The 23,740-nt window shown below is 47.0% G+C and overlaps 2 protein-coding genes across 4 annotated transcripts in view; both read right to left on the reverse strand.

The window, feature by feature from the left end:
• Window positions 1–284: 284 nt before the first annotated feature.
• On the reverse strand, window positions 285–4,338 carry LOC128879542 (L-threonine ammonia-lyase). Of its 3 annotated transcripts, none has more exons than XM_054128788.1 (6): window positions 4,198–4,338; window positions 3,273–3,395; window positions 2,664–3,022; window positions 2,212–2,374; window positions 1,792–2,084; window positions 285–1,611 (listed from the first exon to the last, which is right to left on the reverse strand). In XM_054128788.1, exons 1-6 carry the CDS (start codon window positions 4,198–4,200, stop codon window positions 1,266–1,268), a joined length of 1,287 nt encoding a protein of 428 aa, XP_053984763.1. In that variant the 5' UTR covers window positions 4,201–4,338; the 3' UTR covers window positions 285–1,265. The 3 variants fall into 3 exon arrangements, with proteins under 3 accessions (XP_053984763.1, XP_053984761.1, XP_053984762.1); XM_054128786.1 differs by lacking the exon at window positions 4,198–4,338 and adding an exon at window positions 3,693–3,850; XM_054128787.1 differs by lacking the exon at window positions 4,198–4,338 and having other exon boundaries at window positions 3,273–3,845.
• A 148-nt stretch (window positions 4,339–4,486) lies between these two features.
• The window catches only part of LOC128879541 (uncharacterized), a 28,208-nt gene continuing 8,954 nt past the window's right edge, over window positions 4,487–23,740 (reverse strand). The window contains exons 4-9 of the mRNA XM_054128785.1: window positions 16,156–16,262; window positions 15,468–15,742; window positions 14,462–14,639; window positions 11,692–11,861; window positions 7,210–10,706; window positions 4,487–7,045 (exon numbers count right to left, since the gene is read on the reverse strand). Coding sequence (XP_053984760.1) covers window positions 5,887–7,045; window positions 7,210–10,706; window positions 11,692–11,861; window positions 14,462–14,639; window positions 15,468–15,742; window positions 16,156–16,262 — 5,386 coding nt within the window. The 3' untranslated portion in view covers window positions 4,487–5,886. The remainder of the gene's footprint in view (window positions 7,046–7,209; window positions 10,707–11,691; window positions 11,862–14,461; window positions 14,640–15,467; window positions 15,743–16,155; window positions 16,263–23,740) is intronic.

The raw sequence follows: 23,740 nt of genomic DNA on the forward strand, positions 1-23,740 counted from the left end.
TTATTTTGCCAGACCGGGTAAAATACTCCATCTACGCGACCTGGTTAAAATTGACCCCGGCAAGAGTGATATTAAGATCCGTTTCTTCGAAGAAGAGACGAGCGAAATAATATTATGCCGCTGTACCGTGAATTTTCTAACAGAACCGATCCCCTCTCCCTTCTTTATTATCTCTTTAAAACCGTAGATAATTGACTCAGCCCAGAAGAAGAATATTTCTAGAGAACAACCGCGAGAAAATATTTAAAAATGTTTCTTCAGGGGTCCAGAAAAATGAACCAGCGTCGGTTACGTAATATTATATTTACTCGTGTTTATTCGCGTTCGCGTAATTCGCGAGAATCGTGTAACAAATGCTGTACAGTTGTAAATTACTCGCGAATACATCGCCCACCTTTCGCTAGGTCAGAACACATCTGGCATTTTTCCCGTGTCGTCCACCAAGAACAATGCGCGGCTCACCGGGACTCGGTGTTCGCAGTTGTTAAACACGCAGCTCGTCGCACGCTCTGTCCCAACGGTAATCAAGATCGTAAATGCACGCTTTACGATCGGTCGCTTACGCAAAAACCCAATCATATCCGCGTAAACCGGAAGCATCGCGCAACACGTTACCGCGCTGCACCGTGAAACTAGGAAACAGACACGCCGCGCGCGTTTCGCTACGTTCCTGTCTCTCGGTCGCGGGAACAATAAATTTCCGCGTTGCACGTTCACACGTCCGTGTTACGCGAGATGTGCGAATGGCCAGCACTCAAATTTTGGGCTATCGATCCATCGTTTGCGCGCGATGCACTTGGGAGAGGAAAAGTTGACGAGCCGAACGTATGAATTACTTTTGACGGTATGAAAAAGTCTGAGATTAATATTAAAACTAACGTAGGAGACCGATGTAGTGAGATTGCCTGAGTAAAGGAAGGATCCTGTAGGCGTGAATTTCAGTGGAGAAAATGGTACAATTATCTCTGTGTGCGTTGGAAATCGATGAAATTTAAACGGTATGTCTCCTGCAGCTAGAGTATTTCGTAACAAATGAAAATTCATGGTGAGTCACCTTGGGTCCACATCCAATTTCAAGCTCTCTTCCACTATTGTTCAGAGTTCAGCATTATCCTCGACAAAACAAGACACTCGTGGACTACTCTTATAGTCTACCTAATCTCCCTCGAAATCACATCCAATATCTGAAATTGCGCGAACTTCCGAGACGATCGTCCCTGGAAATCCATCTCTTGGTCTTCGAAGTCTCCGCTGCTGTGCAGGTATTACACGTTCAGGGACGACATGTTGCTGGTGCCGAATACGACTCTCTGATAATTCTGGTACAGCATATCCTTCAATTGCTCGGCGTGATCTTTGTCTCTGGTCTCGCAGACCACCTTCACGTCCACGCTGAAAATATCCGACATGATCCACGCTCGCTCGTGCATGATGTCCTTTATCGAGACACCGATGCTGGCCAACATTTTGCAGAGCTCTGAGATTCCGCCTGGTCGATCGGACACCGTCACCGTAAACTTCAAAAGACGACCTTCCGCTGCCAGGCCTCGCTCCAGACATCTTCCCAAGATGGTCGTGTCGATGTTCCCTCCGCAGAGAGGCAACACCACTCTGATTCAAACAGAAAATAGGTAACATTGAGAATAAAATTGATCCTGATGACTAAATGCTTCAGCGATGCTATAGTAACGCGATAAAGTGATGGAACAATGCAGAGCAAGCGATGTCTAATTCCCAAAGGGTCAAGAGACCTCGTCGAGGGTCGACGTCTATCGAGCAACATCAAACAACCTTTTGCCTTTGAGTTCGTCCAACTGGCCGGCTAAAATGGCCGCTAATCCGGTCGCGCCAGCACCCTCGACAATGCACTTCTCGTTTTCGACCAGCTTCAAGATCGCAATGGCTATCCACTCCTCCTTCACCACGACCAATTTGTCGATCAACGGGTTCGCCGTGGCAAAGGCGTTGTATCCGACCATGGGAACCGCCAGTCCGTCCGCCAAAGTGGACTCTATAGGGGTGTATATCGGCCGGTCCGCTTTCCTTGCCGCGTGGAAACTGGAACACCTTTCCGATTCAACCCCCTGAAACGGCAAGGAAAAATTGTGTGATAAATGCTCCAAGGGGTGAATGTTCGAGAATCTTTCGTTTTTAGTTGAGAAGAAATAAAGGAGGCAACTTTTAAACGAAGAAATATTCAAACAGACTCACGATGATCGTTACGTTGGGATGAAGAGTCTTCACTGCGAGAGCTACCCCTGCTATCAAACCACCCCCTCCCACTGGAACAACCACCGCGTCGATGTTTGGTACCTGTTCGACGATCTCGAGGCCTAGGGTTCCTTGGCCTGCCATGATGTCTGGGTGGTCGTACCTGGAACATAGATCCATCGATCTCCTTTACAACAAGAAGATTCGCTTCAGAGAAGAGAAGAATCAGATTTAAAGTATCTATTGTCGTATCTTCTACATTAAATTCAAACAAATAAGTCTATAACAAGTTTTTGCTTTTGCTATCTAGTGTGCAAATTTTCGATACCTGGTCGATAAAAATCAATTGGTAAGTGAGCTGATGAATGATATACAAGTAATGACATTCGCAGAAACGACATTCCTTTCTGACCCCTTAAAACTATTATTGACTGGTATTACAACTTTTCTACCCATTTATGTATGTCAATCCCTTGTCCTTGGCGCATTGAAAGGCGATCCGCTTGGCCTCCCCCATATCGCGGCCATCGACGATAACGGTGGCACCGTACTGGCGACAGGCTGTGATCTTCATAATCGGCGCCACGACTGGCATCACCACCGTTACCGATATTCCCAGTTTGTAGCCGTGATAAGACAGAGCCAGTGCATGGTTACCCAACGAAGCCGATATCACGCCTATCTTCTTCTGTTCGTCCGACAGCATCACGAGAGCGTATCGCGCCCCTCGCTCTTTAAAGCTCCCAGTCAACTGGAGGAAGTCTTTCTTCAGGTACAAGTCGATCCCTGTCATCTCTGACAGTCGCGAACGCTGAAAGAATAAACGCGTGGTTATTAACGAAGATCTCAGTTGTAGACACAAGGTATGTAAAAGGTATCGATTTGTACGAGGAAACCTGGAGAGGAACCTTTCACGAAAGATGCAGAAGGATAAATATTGGTAAGCCAAGATAAACTGTAGTAGGATAAAGAGGATTAATCCTTGCGAACAGATTCAGGAAGGGTGCCGACTGAAATACTAATTAATCTCAAAGTACACAGATCTGAGACACAGAACATACCACGCAAGGCGTGTTGACCACGCCGCACTTGATCTTGAAGGCAGCCGACGTGATGTCCTCGAAGGTGATCTTCTGCGGGTTCTCCTCGACGCAGAAGGGGTCGACCAACGGCTCTACATTGTCCTGTACAGAAAAATTCACAGGATTCGAGGATTTCTCTCGAGACCTCTGTTCGATTCGATCGAAACCGTGCACGATCCGAGATAGTATCGGGAACAGACGTTCGAGAAACTCGAGGCAATCGGACACGACGCGTTTGAACGGTGATAGAATCGTCAAACCCGTCTCGCAAAATCGTAATCGCATCTCGATTATTTCTTTCCGATTCCTTCCATTCCCCAATTGCCGCGATAAACACGATCGAGGGATCGTTTTCGCGGGTTAGATCCCAGCTATAAACGCTGATGCAGTGGTGGTTACGTGAGAGTTCGCCGACTCCAGGCCGTCGGTGTACGGTATTAGATCGCACGCGTGACCGTTGACGGGGCCCTCCGTGTTCGATTTCTTATTCAAGTCCCTCATGGTCGAGCAACAACCGTGGCACGTAACACGCGTCGAATAATCGACTACGATCGTTTGCGCGTCGCTCGAATTACTTATAGAATCGCTGGTTAACGCGTATCGCTGTGACATTGGTTATCGCGAACAACCTTCGACCTCTTTTCACAACTGACAAGGAACTCAAAGTCTCGTGATTGCCATAGTTCCCCAGTCGTTGCATTCGCCGCGGCGGTGTTTGTCTTCGTTTTTCGCGATAACGCGAAATAATAATATTCCACTGAACGCGATTCGATTAACGAGAACGCGATCTTTTCGTTTTCACGAGGCCTGCAAGCGATACGTCCACGAAAACGATCGCGAATCGTGCCGGGTATCGATCGACGAACTTCGCCGGACGGTTCGCCGATGGTAAATACGAATGTACCATGATTGATTTCGTGCAAACTGCTTTCCGCTCCGGTTCCGCCTATTTGACCGCGAACTGTGCTCCTAGGCGTCCCGAAATCGACTAGCCCTCGTAACTCGCGATCGTAGCCAAAGCTTCCAGTCGAAGATAACCCCGACCAGGCCGATGGAGCTCGAACGGTCTCGATATCGAAAGGAAATTATCGCGCTGGAAAATACCTTCCACTCGTCGCGTCCTCTCTGGATCTATTCATCGTTCGCATTTATTTTTCTTCCTTTGTTCTCGTCCACGACGAACTCGCTCTTTATACTTTGATTGGTTAAGGCCGCATTAATGGTAAAAACATCGTTCGTTCGAGTTGTTTATTTCGATCCATTATTTACAAACGCGTAAACATGCGATGTCGATGATTGGCTTTTCATCACCCGGTTAATCTCGGAGTTGATGTTTCGGAAAAAAAAAAATTCACGCCGTAAACACGTACACGTGGACGATTCCAGATAATCGATGATACAACTTGGTCGACGTTTAACCGAACAGTTGATGGCGGAAAACACGCGGGAAACCGTGAAAACTGACGACGCGTGACCGTCGCTCGGCGCATCGTATTTGCCTTTGATGCTGATGCAAGCGTAACGATCCTTGTTTGCCAGGTAGGCAGATATGCGTCGACAAAAAGGCACGACGTCGGATCTAACTGCGTCAAGAGCCTCGACCTCGTCGATTTTTATGCGTTCGCCAGCACGTGCATTGCGCCTTCCTATTTTCCTTCGCTACCTTAACCGTCGAATATCGCGCCGATCGAGCGGAGGAGGTTCATTTATCGACGAGCTGTATTTCTCAGTGGACCAGGTGAAAAAGTGCGACGTACGGATCGTTACTGTCCCAGGTATCGGTAACAACCGTTTCTACTCGTCTCGAACACGTGCGACTGGACTTCTTTATTGGAAATTTGATGCTTTGTAATTCGTACGAAGCAGTAAAGTGATGTGTTTATGTTACAAGCTCAATTTTCTTATTAATTTCGCAAATTATATAAGCCAGTAATTTTCGTTTGGACTATATATATATTCTAGTGATGGTCGAAATCAATGAATAAACTACAATTTCGCACAAAAGTTTCTTAGAAAATCGATCGGTATACGAATACATTCTACACCCACTGTACCTTCGTAAATTGAGTGGACTCTGTGAGTCACATAAAATTATAGATTTTAGCTGTTCCAAACATGAACAAACGTTTGTTAGCCTAGAAACATAGATAGCCCGAATTCACTTTCTTGTGTTTGATAGAGAGCATAGCCGCTAATAACAGCGATAAACTCGATAAGAAAACAAAATTACATAAGTCCGTCCATTAAAAATAAATATTTACCTCAAGGAAGTTCCATAATCTTGGGTCAACTGACCTGACTCGTGCATGACTCATGCGGTTTCACAGACCGAGGCGATCTCATTGTCAGTGGACTTCCAAGAGAATATCTGTCCCACTGAATAGTTGCTGCAGAATTTTAAGGAAGGTCTCTTAGCATCGTGTCCAAGACGAGTGACGCGACTGATACAGAGGAGAAGCGAAGATGAGTTGAAATCTTCGAGTGCAGTGACAAACGTTACAAAATTCTGACTCTGTTATTTACAGAGGATCGCGCTGCAATAGAAAAATATGTAACAAATACAATTTACAATTGGACGAGACGATCGCAACGTTCAAGAGGCACTCGTGCCTCTGCTGCTCTCGACTATCCGTCGTCTCTCTCTCAGAAGCTCCAGGAATCGCGCCCTGGGGCTTCCAGGGTGTTTCAATTTGTCCCTAAAGTATGCGACGTCGCTCGAGCTCTCAGGGTCCGACTGATCTCTGGAACACCCGCACAATTTCGTATCGTCTCTAGTTTTTCGCGAACAATCGATTTCGCGAAACCTGTCCCTCGTATCAGCAGTCCAAGGGCGTTGCACTGGAAAACTCGTCCCTGAATTCAATTTTTCCAATGAGAAACTGTCATCGATTCCAGAGTCGATCGTGGAACTTCTGTTAGGGCCCGGCGAATCACCTTGCAATCTCTTTTCGACACTCGTCGCGTCGACCGACCAGAAAGCGCGATCGAATCTTCTCAAAGGTAGAAACTCGTCCTCCAAATCGTCGTCGACGTTCCCTTGGCTCGAGCCAGTCCTCGCCACCGACAGGTTCCCCGTGATCTCGTACCTGGTGAAGTCCTGCGCTTCGTCGTTGTCCGGAGAAGTCTCGTCGAGGTCGAAGCTTCCTCTTACGTCTCCGCGAAATGGCTCCTTCGTCGCGCGATCCTGCCGAAATTTCGAATAAGCGCTCGAACTTGGCGACTTGAGATCGGACAGATCGGAGAAACGGTTTCGCAAGTTCCCCGAGCCTCGATAACGAGCCGAATTGGCCACGTTCATCAACTGATCAAAGATTCTCTTCTCCAGGTCATCCTCTTCGTTTCTCCTGTTGGACTCTTTGGTAACGCTGGAACCTCCAACGAAGGGGACGTCTGTTTCACGAGAAACCGCGAAGCCTTTGCTCGCCGTAGGTGTACGATCCGTGCTAGGACTCGCTAAATCCAGTCTAGCGCCAGCAGATTCGCAGTTGACACCGTATTTCTCTCGAAGCAACTCGTTGTGCTTGCCTACACGCCGAATGCACCCCTCTAGACTCTGAATACCCTTTAGACACCTTTCGTACGCATCTGTGGAAAGGATTCCATCGGTATCCTTCAGGTTGACGTCGATATCGTCCTTGGGGCTGGTCTTGCGTTCCATGAACTCTGCATGATCGCGATTCCATGCAGAGGAGCAGCTTCTGCGACGGGTCCCTCGTTTTCTCGCTCGTTCGGGAGGCGTGGATGTTGTGCACCTTAAAAAAGTCAATTTACTTTTCATATTTTCGTAGGTCCAGAATTGAAACTTAACTTTCAACACATTGTTGACCGGTCACGAGTAGACTCGCGTTAGCACTTGCGATTCATTATGTTGTAAAATCCCCGGTCAACAATGCGTTAACATGGACGGTTCCCTTACCTCTGCAGCATTCCCGCGATGTTCACGTACTCGTTGATGGAGTTCAGGTTCCTCATGAAGGTCGCCGCCTCGCCGAGGTACTCCTCGATGATGTTCCTCGTCGCTCGATCGTACGATAGATCCTCCTCGTCGTCCTCGGCGTTCTCGCAGCTGTCAGACTCGCTGCACGTGTTCTCCGACAACTCCTCCGCGGAGAACTTCACCTTCTTCTGTTTCGAGTCCCTTCCAAAGTCCACCGAGCCCTGACCATCCCTCTCCTCGAAGCTGGTCGACGGTATCTCCTCTCTCCAATCGCTCTCCGATGTCAAGCTGCTCTTTTCACCCTGCTGGGAATCGTCGGTCTCGTCATTGGACGATTGAACGGCACTCGACGACTCCGGCGAACTTCTCTTCTTCTTCTTTTTGATGATGGACTTCAAAATAGCCTGCGAACCCTGCCTCGAGTCCTCTCGAGCCTGAACTACCCTGTTTTCGGGGACGCTGAAACTCGAGAACGATACCTTCTTCTTCCCGGCGCTGCTTTCTCGATTGGACGGAGCGTCGAGCTCCTCGTTGACGTCTTCGTAACTGTAACAAGGTCTGCCCAGAATCAACGACTCGTAATCGTGTATCTGAACGATCTCCGTCGACTCTGCGAGCTTCATCTTAGGCAGCTCCAGGTGGGTGTCGTCCGTGTCGACCAATTCGACGTTTTCAGGACTCACTGACTTGGGACAATCCTTTTTCGTATGAGCTACGACATCAGGTGGGCACAGGCTCTCTCGTTGTTCGCGAGAATCCGCTTGCTTTGGCTTCGTCGTCATCGCCTGGCTGAACGCGTTGCTTTCGTTGTAGTCCAGACTGTCGTCGGAGAAACTGTGATCGTGTTCCACGTTGTTGTTTGTCTCCAGCACCGTGAAGAACGAAGGCTTCGCCTCTGACGTCTCTCCATTCGTAACATCGCTGGCGCTCGTCTGGTATTGTTGCAACGTCCCACCGTTTTCCGCGGAGTTCGCACAGTTCGCGCAGGACACAGCGAAACCGGCTACCGGAATCTCGCTGGGCCCCAGTTGCCAAGTGGCTGGTATAGTTTCTAATCCTCTCGCGTAATCGATAGAACGAATCGTGTTTACTGGCTCAGGAGTCGCCCACTTCCTCCACTGATCGTCGTAAACAGCAGCGCTAGGCCTTCTGAAATTGAAGCTTCGCTTCTTGGTGATGAACGCCTCCGTGATTAATCCATCCCTGATAAATCCTTCACCGTGACGTCCGCATGCCAACGAGCCAGGGTCTTCGCTCTTCTTAGGTTGGGACACGTACGAAGTCCCCAGTGAATTCCTCAGAGTAATGGAATTCCTCATCCTCGTCCCCTCCGCGGTCACGTTCGCTTTGGAGACCTTGGACGCGTTGTTAGGATCCTGAAAGATGTTCTCGATCCTGAACACCCTGCCGTCGGTCTGACTGAGCGTGGATCTTGCGAGGTCCGAACGGAACGCCTCGTTACCTACGTCGTTGAACGCGTCTGTTTGGACTTCCCCGTCTTTCGTGTTCGACTTCTGCTTTTCCTGCTCAAGGTTGCTCATTACGGCGATCCTGGACTCGAGGCCGCTGCTACTCTCGATCGTGATGTTGATCGTGTCAGGTAGAGATATGGAGATGACGCTTTTCTCGGGATTGTCGACCGGAGAACGGTTCTGAGGCTCTGGAGCGGGATTGCAGCACTGCCTGGAACATACCGGAGCTTTGTTCTCGACTTTTCGTCGATGCTGAGGATCTAGACGAGGGGTTTGAACGGCGAAGCTGCGACAGGACGAGTAGAGGGTGTTGGTGGAGCTGTCGGTGTGTATTCTTCTGTCTGCCTCCTGGCAAATGTCCGACACCTCCGTGCTGGATAGATTGCTCTCTGCGTAGTTCTGGGTATCGTCCGACAGGATCCCTGAATCGTTTCGAGGGGAGTGGATCTCGTAGTCGAACTCTTCTAGATCGTTTGCCAGACTGGCGACGTCTCTGCACCTGACGATGCTCGTTTTGGGCTTGTCGGTCGAGGTGGCGATCTCTTTCACTCGAAGAACGGGTGTTCTTTGATTGTCGAACGGTTCGTAGACTTCGTGATCGTCCGTCAGGACTCCAACGTCCTGGTGGATCACCTGGGGCGTTTCGGTCAAGGACGCGGTGTCCTTCGTGCGAACGGTCCTTACGATATCAGTCTGCGTGTCCACGCAGACACGTCTTCGTTTGCCCAGCATCTTTCTCGAGATCTCCTGAAGCTTCATCTTCGCAACCGACTTACCTTCGATGCTCTCTGGAGGAGATCGGACACCGGAAGCTTCCTCGGCAGCTTTTCTACTGGCGTACAGCCTCTCCGTGACTGCAGCCACGATTTCAGACCGCTTCGCACGCTGTATAGGCGTGTGAGCCCTGGCGGATGGCAACTCTTGCTCTAGGGAGTCCTTCCTCTGTTTTCCTAAATTCGAGATGAGGATCTGCTCGTCCTTCGAGCTGCTCGAGCTACTGTCCTTGCTCGTCTTCCTCTTCAGGTTCTCCAAGCTAGGCTTCCTCGCGTAGTTCTTCGACTTCGCTCCTATCTGGCCAGCTGCTTCCTTCAAACTCTTGTCCGAATCGTTGCTGCTCTTTCTCTGAAGCTGATCTTTGCTACCTCTCCAAGCATTCCTGCTACCGTTCTTCCGATCGTCGATCTCTCGGATGTTGTTTAGCTTCTTGGCTCTGTCCGAGACCACCGAACGTTTCTCTAGATTCGTGTGGGATCTCTCTAACGGAAATAAAGGCTCCTTCTTCTTCTGGATGGTTTCAACCGAGCCGAATTTCTTGGACGTGTGTAAGTTTGATAGGACAGAGGTCGGCAGGATGTCCACGGAATCCTGCTTACGAAATCTGGGCTTCTCGTTCAGGTTCGAGCCTGACCTCGAGAAGTTTGGTAAATCACAGGTCCGGTAAACGTACGCCTCGTTGTCCCCGGACGCGTGACAGAAATTAACAGAGCTGCTTCGATCATCGATGCTCTCCTGCTTTTCCTGCTCCTCGAACACCTCGCGATCGTTCCCGGCCTCGATGAACTCGACGTCGATCGCGTCCTCGGTCGCCTCGTCCGAGCAGATCTCCTCTATCTGCGCCGAGGAGTCTTGCAAGGAGTCGTCCGGCTTGATGAGAACCGCGACTAGCGTGGGGATATCGACGAAGACGGACTCCTGGACCTCGTCGTTCAACTCTGTCACCTTGGCGCGGTTATAGTTGCTCTCGAAACGATCCCTCGCGAGGATCTCGCACGAACCGAACCGTTTGAGGAAGGCGCCAGGCTCGCAGCCAACGACGCTGTCGGTGGAGTTGGATCTTCGAACGAGGACGATGCTCCTGGACCTCGTTTCTTCGATCTTCGTTTCCGTCTGGCTCTCCCGAGATCTCGAGTCCACGTCCTGCTCTTCTTCCTCCTTTCTCAATCCTCTGTACTCGAGATCTTTAGCTTGATCCTTCCAACAGCAACACGCGTTGCTGTCGATGTTCTGCAACACACATAACCACTCGTGTATCGACCTCGATTAGACTAATTGCGACTACTCGCAATGGGAAAACCGACGCGGCAGCTCGAATAATGACTATCGGTAATGGGCCCGCGAACAGGGGAAGTGGACGAAATTAATTAACGACCGATTACATAATGCACGAGAACCGAAAGATACCGTAAAACCTGCCAAAACCCGATAAACCGAATGGAAATACGGATCACTCATTAAGCGCGCACACCTGCGAACTGTATTTTATCAGCAATCGTTCGATCGCGTCGAGAACGCGGGGCGGTCGTTCAATGAGTATCAAATAAATGATTCCCGCATTCCATTTGCGTAATGACGGCTCGGCGCGAGTTTATGTCCCGGCTACTCGATAATAAACTCCCGCGATTTGTCCTCCGGTAGGACCACCGGAAACCAGACGCGATTCGTTCTAGCCAAACGCGCGATTTTGTGATCGCAAATCAGATTCAGTTACGAATAGGTATCCTTAGGCGCAATTCACAGTTTTGGTGGGTGATTAATTTATATTTGTCTGATGGGTGACGAAGAATATTTTATTAACGCTCTTTGCTCATTCATTTAACTTGGCATGTGTGATACAAATGAGGTAGCACTTAATCTGCCAAAATTTTACCAAAGATAGGAACCGATCTGAACTCGAATCATGTAAGATTTTAAATGTCGAATAGACTTAATACTTAAATTTCTGCGCTATAGATAGATCGAATAAAAGGATGGAAATATTGGGAAATATGGATATTTCCACTGACGTTATCAGGAATCAGTGTGGATTATAAATAAGCGATCGGTCATTTTCCCTGGGTCCCACAAGGGATTCCATTGGATACTGGTTGATTTATTTTTATATTCATCAGCTGTTTAAGAGCTGATGTTTTTATTTAAATTTGATTAAAAGGATGGATGTATTTGAATGCAGAACGAACTTCTCCAATAATAGATTTTTGCTGGCGCTTACTTTTTCCAGTAGGAGCAACTTGAGCCTCGCCACTTCCGCCCTCAGCTCACGGATGACCCTCGCCACGGGATCCTCGTTGACCACTGGTCGATTGACCACGCTCTGCGCTCTTTGCGCGAATCGCAACGTGTGCGCGGTCTCGTTGTAACTTCCGCTGGCGGGTGATATTGCTGCAAGCGATCATAGTAGAGAGAATTCACTGTAATTAATTCATTCGATTCGTGATACACTCCCGGCGCGTACTGGCGCTCGACAGATTCCGTAATCGCGCGCTATTGGCACCTATGGATGCTTCATTCGTAATCATGATAGTCGACGTCAAACTGAAATTAACGCTGGCTGACTGTGGGAAATATACTCTTTCTAAGGTTGTTGATCGAAATGATCAAAGTAGATGTGATGGGCCTAATTGAATTCACTTTGATTTTCTACTTATTTGTGAAATATATTTGGTGCTGAAGAAAAATTCATGGTCAATGTTTCTGGCAGATATGCTCTTCCTAAGGTAGTTCATCGAAATTGTAAAACTAAATAGAGTGGTCCTAATATAATTAGCTTTAATTTTCTACTTTATGTGAAATATATTTGGTGCCGAAGAAAAATCGATGGTCAGTGTATCTGGAACCGAAACGTCAAGAAATGAATAATCCTATTAATCATACTCCTACCAGCGCTAGCTTCAATTTTCAACCTATCTACGAAACATACTTGATAATTTATTAAATGTCCATCTCAGAATCTTAGCGCCTATCTATTCCAACTGCCTTGGCAATTTCTACCTGTCCATGAAATAAGAGCATTCAGCATCAAACAGCGAACGTTGATCACGAATCGGCCATTCGGAACGGCGTCGCGTATCATTTTTCCGCGTGTCAAACCGCGATAAGCCGCTCGATAATTAATCGCGGTGATTCGCTGCCCGGATAAAATATTACCGCGAATCAGGCCCCCGTGTCGCGGAACGATACATAAGACTAATTGAATTTCAGGCCGCAACGATCGATTAAATAAACATTTGTTTTGTTCGCGATTTAAATTGAAACGCGCTGGCGCGAAACTCGGACGCGATTCAGCGGCGTCGAAAAATCAGTGGTGTTTCCGGTGTCGCGAGGCGGAGAAAATTTTATTGGAATAATCCACGAACACACATTTATTCGTCAGGGAATTATTCAGATGAGCCTCGATGGCCCCAATCTAAGATGTAAAAAAATTCTGAGTAACTTAAGATCGGAATTTTAAAAAAGTTTCATTTGGATCATTTTCGTTGCCTCGCTTTCTTATCTTGCGCGCTGTGAAAAACGTCAGCGACTACATTCACGATTCAGCTTGACAAAGTGACGTGTGGGTTGGTGATCGTGGGAGGGGAAGCGAAGGGTGATCGTCTACCGTTCCATACGCGGTCAATCATAAACGCAGACACTGAATATTAAACGTCCCACCCCTCGCTGATAATAAACCCGAATGCTATTAGCAATTCAATTAGCCGTCGATGATCAGCGGTTTGGAATATTTCGCCGCGATTAATTATACGCGTCTCCGACGTGATACGAATATTTGGCAATTCTTTCGTTTCCCGTGGTAATTAACCGATCGTTTTTCTGGCGATAATTATATCGGGACGGCTTTCGCGAAAACGGTGGAGTCGTCGAATCATACATAAACTCACTTTTCCTTCGAACGAGTTCCACCTAGATCGAGACTTACTTCGTCCTTTTATTTTACCAACTACGTAATCGCTTACTTTCTGTCGATGTGTACTTAGAGTCTCTTCTACGTGCGGTATCTAACTACGGTTCAAATTCTACCAAATCTACGACCGTCCTGTTTGCAATACTCTAGTGTCGAACGTTCTCCGTCGCACCAAGATACCGATTCACGTTCGCGCAACTCGTTGCCGCGTGATTTTCAACCTACGGTGAAAAGTGCGAACGAATTACGTCTGTCTACGAGTAATCTGCGCGTGAACGTTGAAATCCTTCACGTTTACCAAGTAGTGAAGCGATCGGTTTCGATTAGCTACGAGGACGGGCGCGACTGCTACGTCGACAAGCTGAAAATGAATTCGTATTTACCGATTCCCCCTGTTACTGCATTTTCGCGACGGTTATCGAATTTTAACCGGGCCGCGCCTTAGCTCGCCTGGAAAAGCATTTAAACCAATTACCATCCAGCCTGAGTTGGCGCTCCGGTATCGCGGGTATAATTTCATGAATCAGAGGCTCGCGATAATAATTCTTCTCTGGCAATTAACTAGAATTTATGGAAAGCTGGAGTTAAGTGGTGGATGAAAAGGGGACAGACGGGAGTAGGGCGGGTGGGGGGGGGGGGGAGGGGTCGGAGGTTAAAGATGCCAAGAGGGGAGAGTCGGGGATGGAAAAAGCGGCGGGCAATTTTTTTGTCGCGTCCCGGAAGCCAGAGTCGTCTTCCCAAATTAAATATCGCGATCTCGGAGCGACAGGACCTCGAGAGGAGAGAGAGAGAGAAAAAAAGAGTGAAATGGAGTGGTAACTGTGTTTCCGATGGAACGAGGCGATCCGTAGGAGAATCTGGAACGTAAAACGGATTACCTCCGATTCAGAGGGAAAAGAAAGCCGCTCATTGGACGTATAAATCATCGTTTAAGTGGAGTAAGATAGCAGGGGAGAGAGAGGACCTTCTAAAAATAAATGCAACGCGATAAAGAGAGAAAGGAGGACAGGTCGAGCTTACGGATCGCGAGGGTGGGAAAAGTAAGAGCAGAAGAAGGGAAGATCAAAGGGAAGACACTTACTGGCGAGCATAATGGTAGTGGCATTTCCGCCAAGTGCGTCCTTCAACAGCCAAGTAAGCGAAGAATCTCTATAAGGGATGAACCTCCTGCCTGGACCACTTCCGGCCGAGCCTCTCTCCGCAAGGGCTGATATTACGTTCCCTAGAGCCACTAGACTCTTGTTTATATTCGCACCCTCCTGCAAAGACACGCATCGCGCACAATTTTTTTTTTTCTCTCCTTCTCCGCGATACTTCCTTGCTGCCTCCGGTCGCGCGCGGTCCTTGGAACGCTCCGTCGACCACGGCTTTCGCGTACTAATCGACATGCATTATAAGAAAACAGGACCGCTAACGAGTCGAACATAAATATATTTAACCCTTTGAGTGGCAGATAAATGCCAGACGATTCTAAGCAAAGACACACGATCGTAAACAAAAATGTCTATTTCGGTCAATTTTATTTTAAGGTTCATGAAATTTGTACGTGACACCAAAAACATGTTTCTTCGTCAGCGAAATGATGAAAATGAAACGTTATAGGTTCAACAGAAAATAAATTTGTATAAAGAAAGCGTTTTCACAAAAACTTGATCTTGAATTTATCGTCTGTTGAAATAAATCTTCTCAGTTATTTTTTCTTTATTCGTAATCGTTATACGTGAAGATATGGTTTTTAAATAAGCATTCGGATAGAGCACTTGCAGCTTCGAGCAGCGATATATCGCTCCTTGCCACTCAAAGAGTTAGTACTCGTCAACCGTGCGCCACCTGTGACCGTGTATCGGCTTACTTTTTAAATTCCACATAACGCTTCGATAAAACAGAGTATCGAATATTAAACTATGGTACTTCTCTCGTGGACACCGCTGAAACTCAAACAAAGACGGTTAGTTCTACACCTTCTGAAACGTTCGAAGGCGTTCGGATCCTGTCAGAGAAATTTTGAAAACGTTCCCTGGGATTATCGATCCCCGGTTCCCTGGGTGCTTAGAGCCCCGCGCCATTATTTTTAGTGAGTGACTCACCTTCAGTCGATGAACGCCGCTGCACGTGGCCGCACTTTCGCTGCCCGCTAAATCGACTAATCGCAGCTTGCTACCGCCTCGCGATCTTCTCGAAGAGGAGTGACCGCTGCCGACAGCGAGGTCCGACGACTCTGGAGAGACGGCGATGGTCAGCAGAGCGTGGCTGCGACTGCTGCTTGGGTTCTGCAGGGTCGACGCTGTCTTCCTGGCCTTCGTTCCTTCTTCCACGTAGGACATCAACGAACCCAGGGTGCGGACCACGTGGTGGGTCAGTCCTGGAAAGGCGAAGATTCTGAAGAAACAAATGCGGCAGCGAGGAGCGGGAGAACTCAGAAACCAGATTTGCGAAGAAGAATATGTCGAAGGTTTGGGGAGTTTACTGATCGAACTCATAGAGAAACTAGATAGATAGGGCCACTAGAGGCGCAGACAATGAATCGAGAATAAAAGGAAAATACGTCTCATTTTCTAAACAGTGCAATTTCCAAAAGACTAATAATATCATAATACTACTAATACTAAGCAACCATCTCGAAGTCAATCACGACGAAGTTCAATGCACACACAACCAATAATCAACCGATCTTTTTTTTCTTTTATCTCATCGCCATCCCTGTGTTTAAGAGGTTCTAGATCACGACTATTGGACCGGGTAGATTGCGAGGCAGGGATCTCAGATTGTCAGTACCTTGAACATAAGGGCCCAGTCGAGGATGCTCGCGAACTCTCAATCCGCTTGTACTCGAGGACGGCTTCAGAAGGTCCCTCACCCTCTCGTTGTATATCTCCAGGTAGCTGAAACAGAATCCACTCGATGTTACAGTTTGTCCGTTAAATGTGATCGATTCTGTTCATTTGACGACCCCTGCTAATGGATTACAACAGTTACCGGTCGATAATTATAGGCACTGAGCTTCGTAGATAACCGTGTGGAATGACCTTGACTCCAGAACGTCTAAAAATAACGTAATATCGCCCGAAATACTCATTTCAATAAAGCTTCGAGTCAGAAATCTTCAACGATGATGAAAAGTACGAAAGTGAACGTGCGTTATCCATAAAACCAAAAAGGTGGCCTCCGAAATGAATTATTTATTATTCAATGGCCAAACAAATTTTCTCGTTTAACGATGCCAATCTTTATTTATCGAGGAAAGTTGTTATAAATAAAAATGTTATGACTATATCGAGTGCTTTGTCACTCGAATTTAAGATTTTTTTAAAAAGTAGAGTTGATCGATTATGTGCAGCAAACGACTCGTATCGTTCCGCTGTGCTGAAAGGTCGTCACAGATATATCTAGCAAAGAGGAGACGAACTTTCCTTCCTATCAATGATATCACAGCCCACCGGAGCGATCGCAGAAAAACGAACAATTGGTCAATCGTCCGAACGAATCGATGCATCTACGATTCTTTGCCAAAGAACCATACGGGCCGAAGAATGGTAATTTATCGGTCGACGGGCGCATAGTTTTCGTCCGAGCGGTGCTCATGGGCAACCGCGAGCTCCTGGATCCTCTTAACGTCATTATATGCCCCGCTGTGCCCGTGAAACGTCCGCACGTGCGACCGTAAATCCGCTTAACAACGATCGGAGATTCCATCGTGCGCCTGGAGAAACACTTTCCGCTCGGATTCCTACCACATTCCGCTCTTGGCCTTTTCTATTTTCCTGAATGTCCCCAATTTGAAAGCTGCTGGCCACGTTTAAACGCGGGACAGGTGTAGAATGATGATTTCCCTCGCGAGAGGCTCGAAACATTAGGATCCATAGGCGTGACTGACACTAGGCGTGATCAACAATTTACATAAACGATCGATCTTTGAATTAAACGCTCTTAATTCGGTCAAGAATTTCAATCTTTTGTATTACAGTACAGAGGCACGATTTATCTGGAAATCTTTCAAATTTGTCGATATTGGTATCGATGAAACCTACATTAGCCACTTCTATAAAATCTCAAAATATCGAGTAGGAACGTTAGACTCCTTACGAATTTAATTTACATCGTAAAATATAACAATAACACACTAAACTTAAATAAACGTAACCCAAGCCAAACAATTGAGACCACCTTCCCTAACCTGATCTATACTAATCAAACCCTACACGGGTCACACATAAATATCCCCCAGGCACAATAGTCGCCAACTACCAAAATCGTCCCCCACCGGAAGTGACTCGGTCCCCCGAAGCCGCGATGACCTCAATCATCGCGACTGTTTCGAATTTCTACATCGCCTGAGCTCGTCCATCCCCGTCGAAAGAGCTTTTGACGTCACGTACTTCATTCACGGAGCAGAATCAAACCCGAAGCAGATAGAGACGTTCGTGGTCTGGCCCGTAACCGATGGAAGTATTCAGGAACGCTCGCGGGCGAACGCAAGCCTCATTCATTATGGGAACACGTCGGCGAACGCGTTTCCGGAAATTAGAAAATCGAACGAACCGCCTCGAAATCACCCCTGCGCTCGCGTTTGATTTCCTTGACCCGTTAACCCCGATACATCCCCCAAGACCGAGGTCGTTTCTTATGCAGCGTGGGGCTAAGAAGCGAGTGCAATATTCAAGATGCAGCTTAACTTTTCACTCGAAATTTATGCCTCGGGGCGGAAATTTCGCGATGTCTGCGTTTTCTAGGCGGTAAAAGAACACCGATCGAAGCCACCGACCGAGAGTTATTTGCATTTACGAGCGCGAAATTCGCGGGTTGAGAGCGTTTCCGCGTTTCCAAAGAAAATTGGACCGCGACTGTTCGAGAAGCAACCGTTGCTTTGTTAACTGGGATTTTTTTTTTTATCGCCGCGGCGACTCGCGAATTAAGGGGAGAAGCTATTTAAAGTTTCGAAGATAAGTAGACACCTTTAGTCTGCTGTTACTCTTTTCGCCGAACGAAGATACCAATTTAAGTGCCTCGAAAAAGTTTCGGGTGATGGTAATGTCCTTGAGAAGGGAGAACTATAAACACGTAACGCTAAATGCATCTGTAATTAGCAGGAGATTCGCAATTCTTAGAACAAAATTTTCTTTGGATACTTGAATCATTTTTGTTCTGAAATATGAAATTGTAGAACTGATTGCTCAGCTGCATAATACCAGATTTTTTGATACACCGAGCGTTGAAACCCACAGAAAAGTAATTATTCCAGAGAAAAAAATAATTTTTAAAATAAACAGAGCGAAAGGTTGTTTGTTAAAGCGCGGCAAAGTCGTTGGTTGGAGTGGTTTAAAGTTCTCGAGTGGCTCGCGAGGCCCCCTCGTTATCATCGGCGGCGATAGCGCGTCGAGGAGAGAAAACGAAAGCCGAGTCTCGTGCTAGTCGGATATTACACGGTGTCGAAATGACAATCGATCGGCGTGGTATCGACTGGGGCCTATCGCCGCCCAGGAAGGAAAGGAAACGAAGAGGACGATCCTCCGAAAACGTCGAACACGTTCGAAAGTTTTCCTTTGTTTCAGATTGCGACGTTTGAACGCGGCGAATGGAGAGGGGGCAAGGAAACGGGTCGACGAGGCTCGGCTATTTCTGATAATCGATGCACGCGAAAATTGCAAGCCCCGACGAACAGGTTGATCGTAAGAGCAACGGCTTTCCTCTCGCCAGTTCGCGCGAAAAGCTGGTAAAGAGCCCCAAAGGGTCGACTTTGTATAGAGAGACTTGCAAAGAGTCGACTGACCCGGTTTTTAATCTTGCGCACACTTTAATCTTGATTTTTCTTACGTAAGCGCTTTTAGTCGATCCTTGGAACTTGGTATTCAAATTAGAGGGACTCGAGAAAAGAAAATTTGTACTGCAACGTGTCTTCTGGTATCAGGAGCACGAACACTGCGTTTTATTCGGTGTATGATGTTGTTTCGGCGATGAATTAGAAGTTCGAACGCTTCGCTCGTAAATATCGATCACCGATTACTGGGTCACGGGGGGGAAAACCGCGAGGCAGCCATCCTGCAAGGTGCAAAATCTTTCGCATGCATAAATTTCACGTTTGCGAAGCTCGGCTGAGAAGATTAGCGCAGGACGTATTCGAGCGAGGCGACTGGCTTCGATAAAGTTCGATCAAGGGAAGTGCTCGACGATTATTCGACCAGATGCAACTGGAATCGACGCACTGTGGGGTAATTGCTGGCTGGAAATCTACTTCGACGGACTTGTCTCGGATAAGAATAAATTGTCGAAGGTGAAATTTCCTGGTGAAATTTTATGGATTTTTAATTCAATTAAAAAGAAATCAGTGCGAAGACAGGAAGAAGAATTTTTCAAAGAAATCGGTAACGAAAGGGAAGTAATGTTTCTTCAGACGAAAGATAAGTGCTTTTAAGTGAAAATCCATGGCTGATATCTTCTCGTTTGAGTACTACTTTTTTGACTACTTTTTTTCGTAATTTCACGTATATTTAAGTCGGTGGAAATAATAAATTTAATGAAACATAACGATAAGTAAACTCATTACATAAAAAACAAAATAATTCGAGGCCGGTTACATGGGTCCTATATATCGCAGCGTGCGAGCACGATTCGATAAACGATAACCGACGGCCAAACAGAAGCTGCGAGCTACGGATCGAATTGAATTTGCGACCGAGGTCTCGATCGTAATTACCGAGAATCGAAAGCACGTAGTTGAATTGAAGCTTCGGCATGGGAGAGGGGGCGAAGAGAAAGAAGGAGGAAAGAGAGGAAGGGGTGGTCGGAGAGGAGAGGGTTCTATCGATCAATCAGCCATAAGTAATGCGGAGCTTTTGATCGGTTACCGTTTCATTGCGGATGGGAAGAGCGACGCGGCGTGCTATCGCGTACGAATTCGGCGACTTAATCACATTAAACGCCGATACCTAATGACGATGGCTTCTGGATCAATTAGCGGCGGACGACGGATCATTTATGTACATCTGGATCATTAACGTTGCCCATTCAATACGCAAATTGATTGCTCGGCGGTTTATGATTGCCGCGACGAAAAAATCTCGTTGGAATGCTGAATGTGCGTAATCGATACTTCGATTACTTGCAATTAGCAACCTGGCTGATCGTTACTCTTCGAACTTCGTTATCGTCGGTGCTGTTAGGGTTGTTGACAACGTGTCTTGTCTTGGCATTCAAAAAGAAAAACAGAAAAAAAGAAAGATATCTCCTGCCCCTAAATCTACTTTCTCGATCTGTCCATATACTACCTACGAACACACCGTTCACTCTTCCTTTGAAAACTATCGGTACCTCCTACGAAAAAGGACTATTCCATGCACGCGCCAATAACACGTTTCGGAACATCCGAATTCCAATTGCTCGCGTAAGTGATCGATGACGTAAAAGTGTAAATCGCGGATCACGAGCGCGGAATCGCGTGCGAATATCAACGGTTACACGAAACGCGGCGATTTTCGCGCAACATTAGCCGTTGTCGCGTTTACTGCGCGCGACGCGTCAATTGTAACAGGATCGTTGTTAGATCGTAAATTAAATTATGCCCAGACTCGGTCCGCGTTTATTGACGAGTACGATTCGCTAATGGGTATAATTAATCGCACAACAAAACCGGAATATCGATCCGATTCCCCACGCGGCGTGCACATATTCAGCGCTTGTTCCTCTGTTGCGCTGTTCGTACGCGTCGAACACGGTCGCAGACGATACGAAAATATTCATGAGAAGTCGGTTAATCAACGCAGAGGCCACCGTGGAAACTAGTTTCGACGATAAACCGACGAAAAAGCAACGAACGCGTTTCGTGCGCTCCCTCGCAGACTTCGCCGCGACTTATCGTCCGAAAACTTTGTTTTCTCGGTTGAATCGTTCAATAGAATCAACAATAGAATCCGATTTACAACCCACCAACGGCCGTGAACTTCGCGAAACATCGTTGCGGACACATCGGTTCTCCCCGCGCCGGTAGTTGCGGAAAATTCATTCGGGCCCCGCTTCTCCTTTTTGTTTTCCATTTTCCCCCCGACGCGTCGGTTCTCGCTCGCCCCTTGTATGCTTTCCCTCTCGCACCGACGCACGCAGCCACGAGCGAGAAAATACTCGCTGCTAATTCTGTTTCCCGCGTATTTTTTCTTTTCTCCTTTTTCCACGGTTTCCTTTTATACCATCGGCGTTTGTTTCCCTTCGTCCTGCTCCTCCCGCGCTTGCGGTACGTTTTAATTCCGCGGTTCTCCCGGCTACACCCCCGCCGCCTGCGTTTCGCCCCTTTCTCGCACTTCTTCCGGTTGCCTGAATTTTTCCACTCTCGAGGCGAACCCCTTTGAATTGACCACTCGATTACACAAAGTCGATAAGCTGGTCGCGAGAGGAGAAGTCTCGAAAAGGTGTTGGAAAGACACTGAGAGAGTTGCGTTCGAGGACGTTACTTGCTTAATTCTATTCCCCTTGAATTTCGTATCGCTATAACGAACAGCGTTGGGTATTGCAACTCGAATACCTCACGTGGATCGTCGTCGAGCCTTGTACGACCACGTTTAAATTCAGCAACTCATCTTTCTACTGTTCTAATCGAAGGTGAAGAGTCCTTCCAGAACTAAAAATTTATTGCTGCACGATATTCCATTTGTTCCGGCTGTAAATGTACGAATGAGTCGACAGACCTTTACACGTGTTCATCAAACAGTAGCGCTGTCCTTAAAAAAATAAAACGACGAACCTAATAGCGCTATCACTCACAGTAAATATTTTCCTTTACTAATTCCTGGCTCATTCCAAATCTACCGATACCCTATTTCCTGTCTCCGATATCGAGGTATCAAACTGAACCGGACATCACACTATGAAGGAAGCCTGTACATCTCCGAAAGGTCATCTCGGTGTTTAACCCCTTAACTGCACCTTGCGTCATGCGATTGTAAAATCATAAGTCGGTACGTAACGCGTGCCCTTATTTGTCTCGAGTAATTATTTACGACACGTCCCGAACCAAAGCGATTCGGTCTCTGTAATCGTGTAAGCTGATAAGAATATGAGAATCTCGGTAAATTACAAGCTGAAAGGAAGTCTTTAACTTTGAGCCGTCTTATGCAACGAGAGACGCGGCAATTAAAGTTCTCGTATTCCCTCGAGCGGTTTCTCTTGCTTTTCTCCGCGTCCTTGTTACATAGATCCATTATTTTTATAACAAGCTGTGCCAATAGCGAGAGCTGCACTCCGTAAGACGCGGAGAGACTTCCGTTTTTCCTCTCTCGAGACAACAGGGAATTAAAACGCTCGTAGGGAAGCCGTAAATTCGTTTACGCGCGATTCTTGCCCGTCGACGATGGCGCTCGCAAACGAACAATCGTAAAAAGGTTGTTTCCAAGACCGCGGTTGGAAATTATTCACCGGGGCGAAAACGTCGAAAGACGAGGAGAGGAAACGTTTTGACACTGTCCTCCTCGCGGGAACTCCTTCAGCTTTAAATACGACGGGACGTTTCGACGCGGTAGCAACCTCGTTTTAACGTCTTATTATTCGTATTATTAAGCAGCGCAAGATTGACTCGAGTTGCGTCGGAGGAACTTACGTCTTAATGAACACGGCTTCGGACGAAAACTCACTGCCACTTTATCCGCGAGAAACGACGAAGAAGGGGCTTTTACAGGGGCCGAAGTGGCTCTGAAAACGTAGTAACTCGTTGTTGAATCTTCGCTATTAACAGCGCCCCGACCGGGGGATGAAATTCCTCGCAGAATTAGGGCCAAGTACGTCAAATGTTTGCGTTTAAAGTGCACGTTTGTTTTGTTTATTTTCTCGCGAAACGATTCGAGTCTCGCAGCTTTCTTATCTTGCAAAGCAATTCACTGCGCGAGCCCTCTCGTTGAAATCGTCACTGGAAAGGTAGATTGCTTGCATGACGTTAATCAAACTCATTTTAGTCTTGTAATTGCGTATTTCTGTATCCTCTTTGACTGCACTTTCACTCCTCTTCTACGGGAAACTTTCTACAATGAGGATAAAGTTATGAGACGTTGAAAGGGGTGAACGTTATATACAATGTTTACATAAAATGGGAATGAAACGCTTCAAAGATTCAGATATGGAGATATAATGTTCTCTTTTCTAAATTCCTTTTTCCTATAGAATAAATGCAGGCGACCTGAAGCTAGAATCGAATAAAGCTTGTCCTAAGACGACGAAAGGGATGAAAATTATTCACAATTTTTACATAAAATGGGAATGAAACGCTTCGAAGATTCAGATATGGAGATATAATGTTCTCTTTTCTATATTCCTTTTTCCTACAGAATAAATGCGGTTAACTTAAAACTAGAACAAAGCTTGTCTTAAGACTAACCTGAGTTTT

This window comes from Hylaeus volcanicus, chromosome 7 (assembly GCF_026283585.1).
Source record: "Hylaeus volcanicus isolate JK05 chromosome 7, UHH_iyHylVolc1.0_haploid, whole genome shotgun sequence".
Lineage (NCBI taxonomy): Eukaryota > Metazoa > Arthropoda > Insecta > Hymenoptera > Colletidae > Hylaeus > Hylaeus volcanicus.

Coding starts and splice junctions, on each gene's coding strand:
- LOC128879542 (XM_054128787.1), bottom strand. CDS start 3,578: ATGCGATTACGATTTTGCGAGACGGGTTTGACGATTCTATCACCGTTC. Junction 3,023..3,272: donor TGGTCAACACGCCTTGCGTG/GTATGTTCTGTG, acceptor TTATTCTTTCAG/CGTTCGCGACTGTCAGAGAT. Junction 2,375..2,663: donor GGATTGACATACATAAATGG/GTAGAAAAGTTG, acceptor TCTATGTTCCAG/GTACGACCACCCAGACATCA.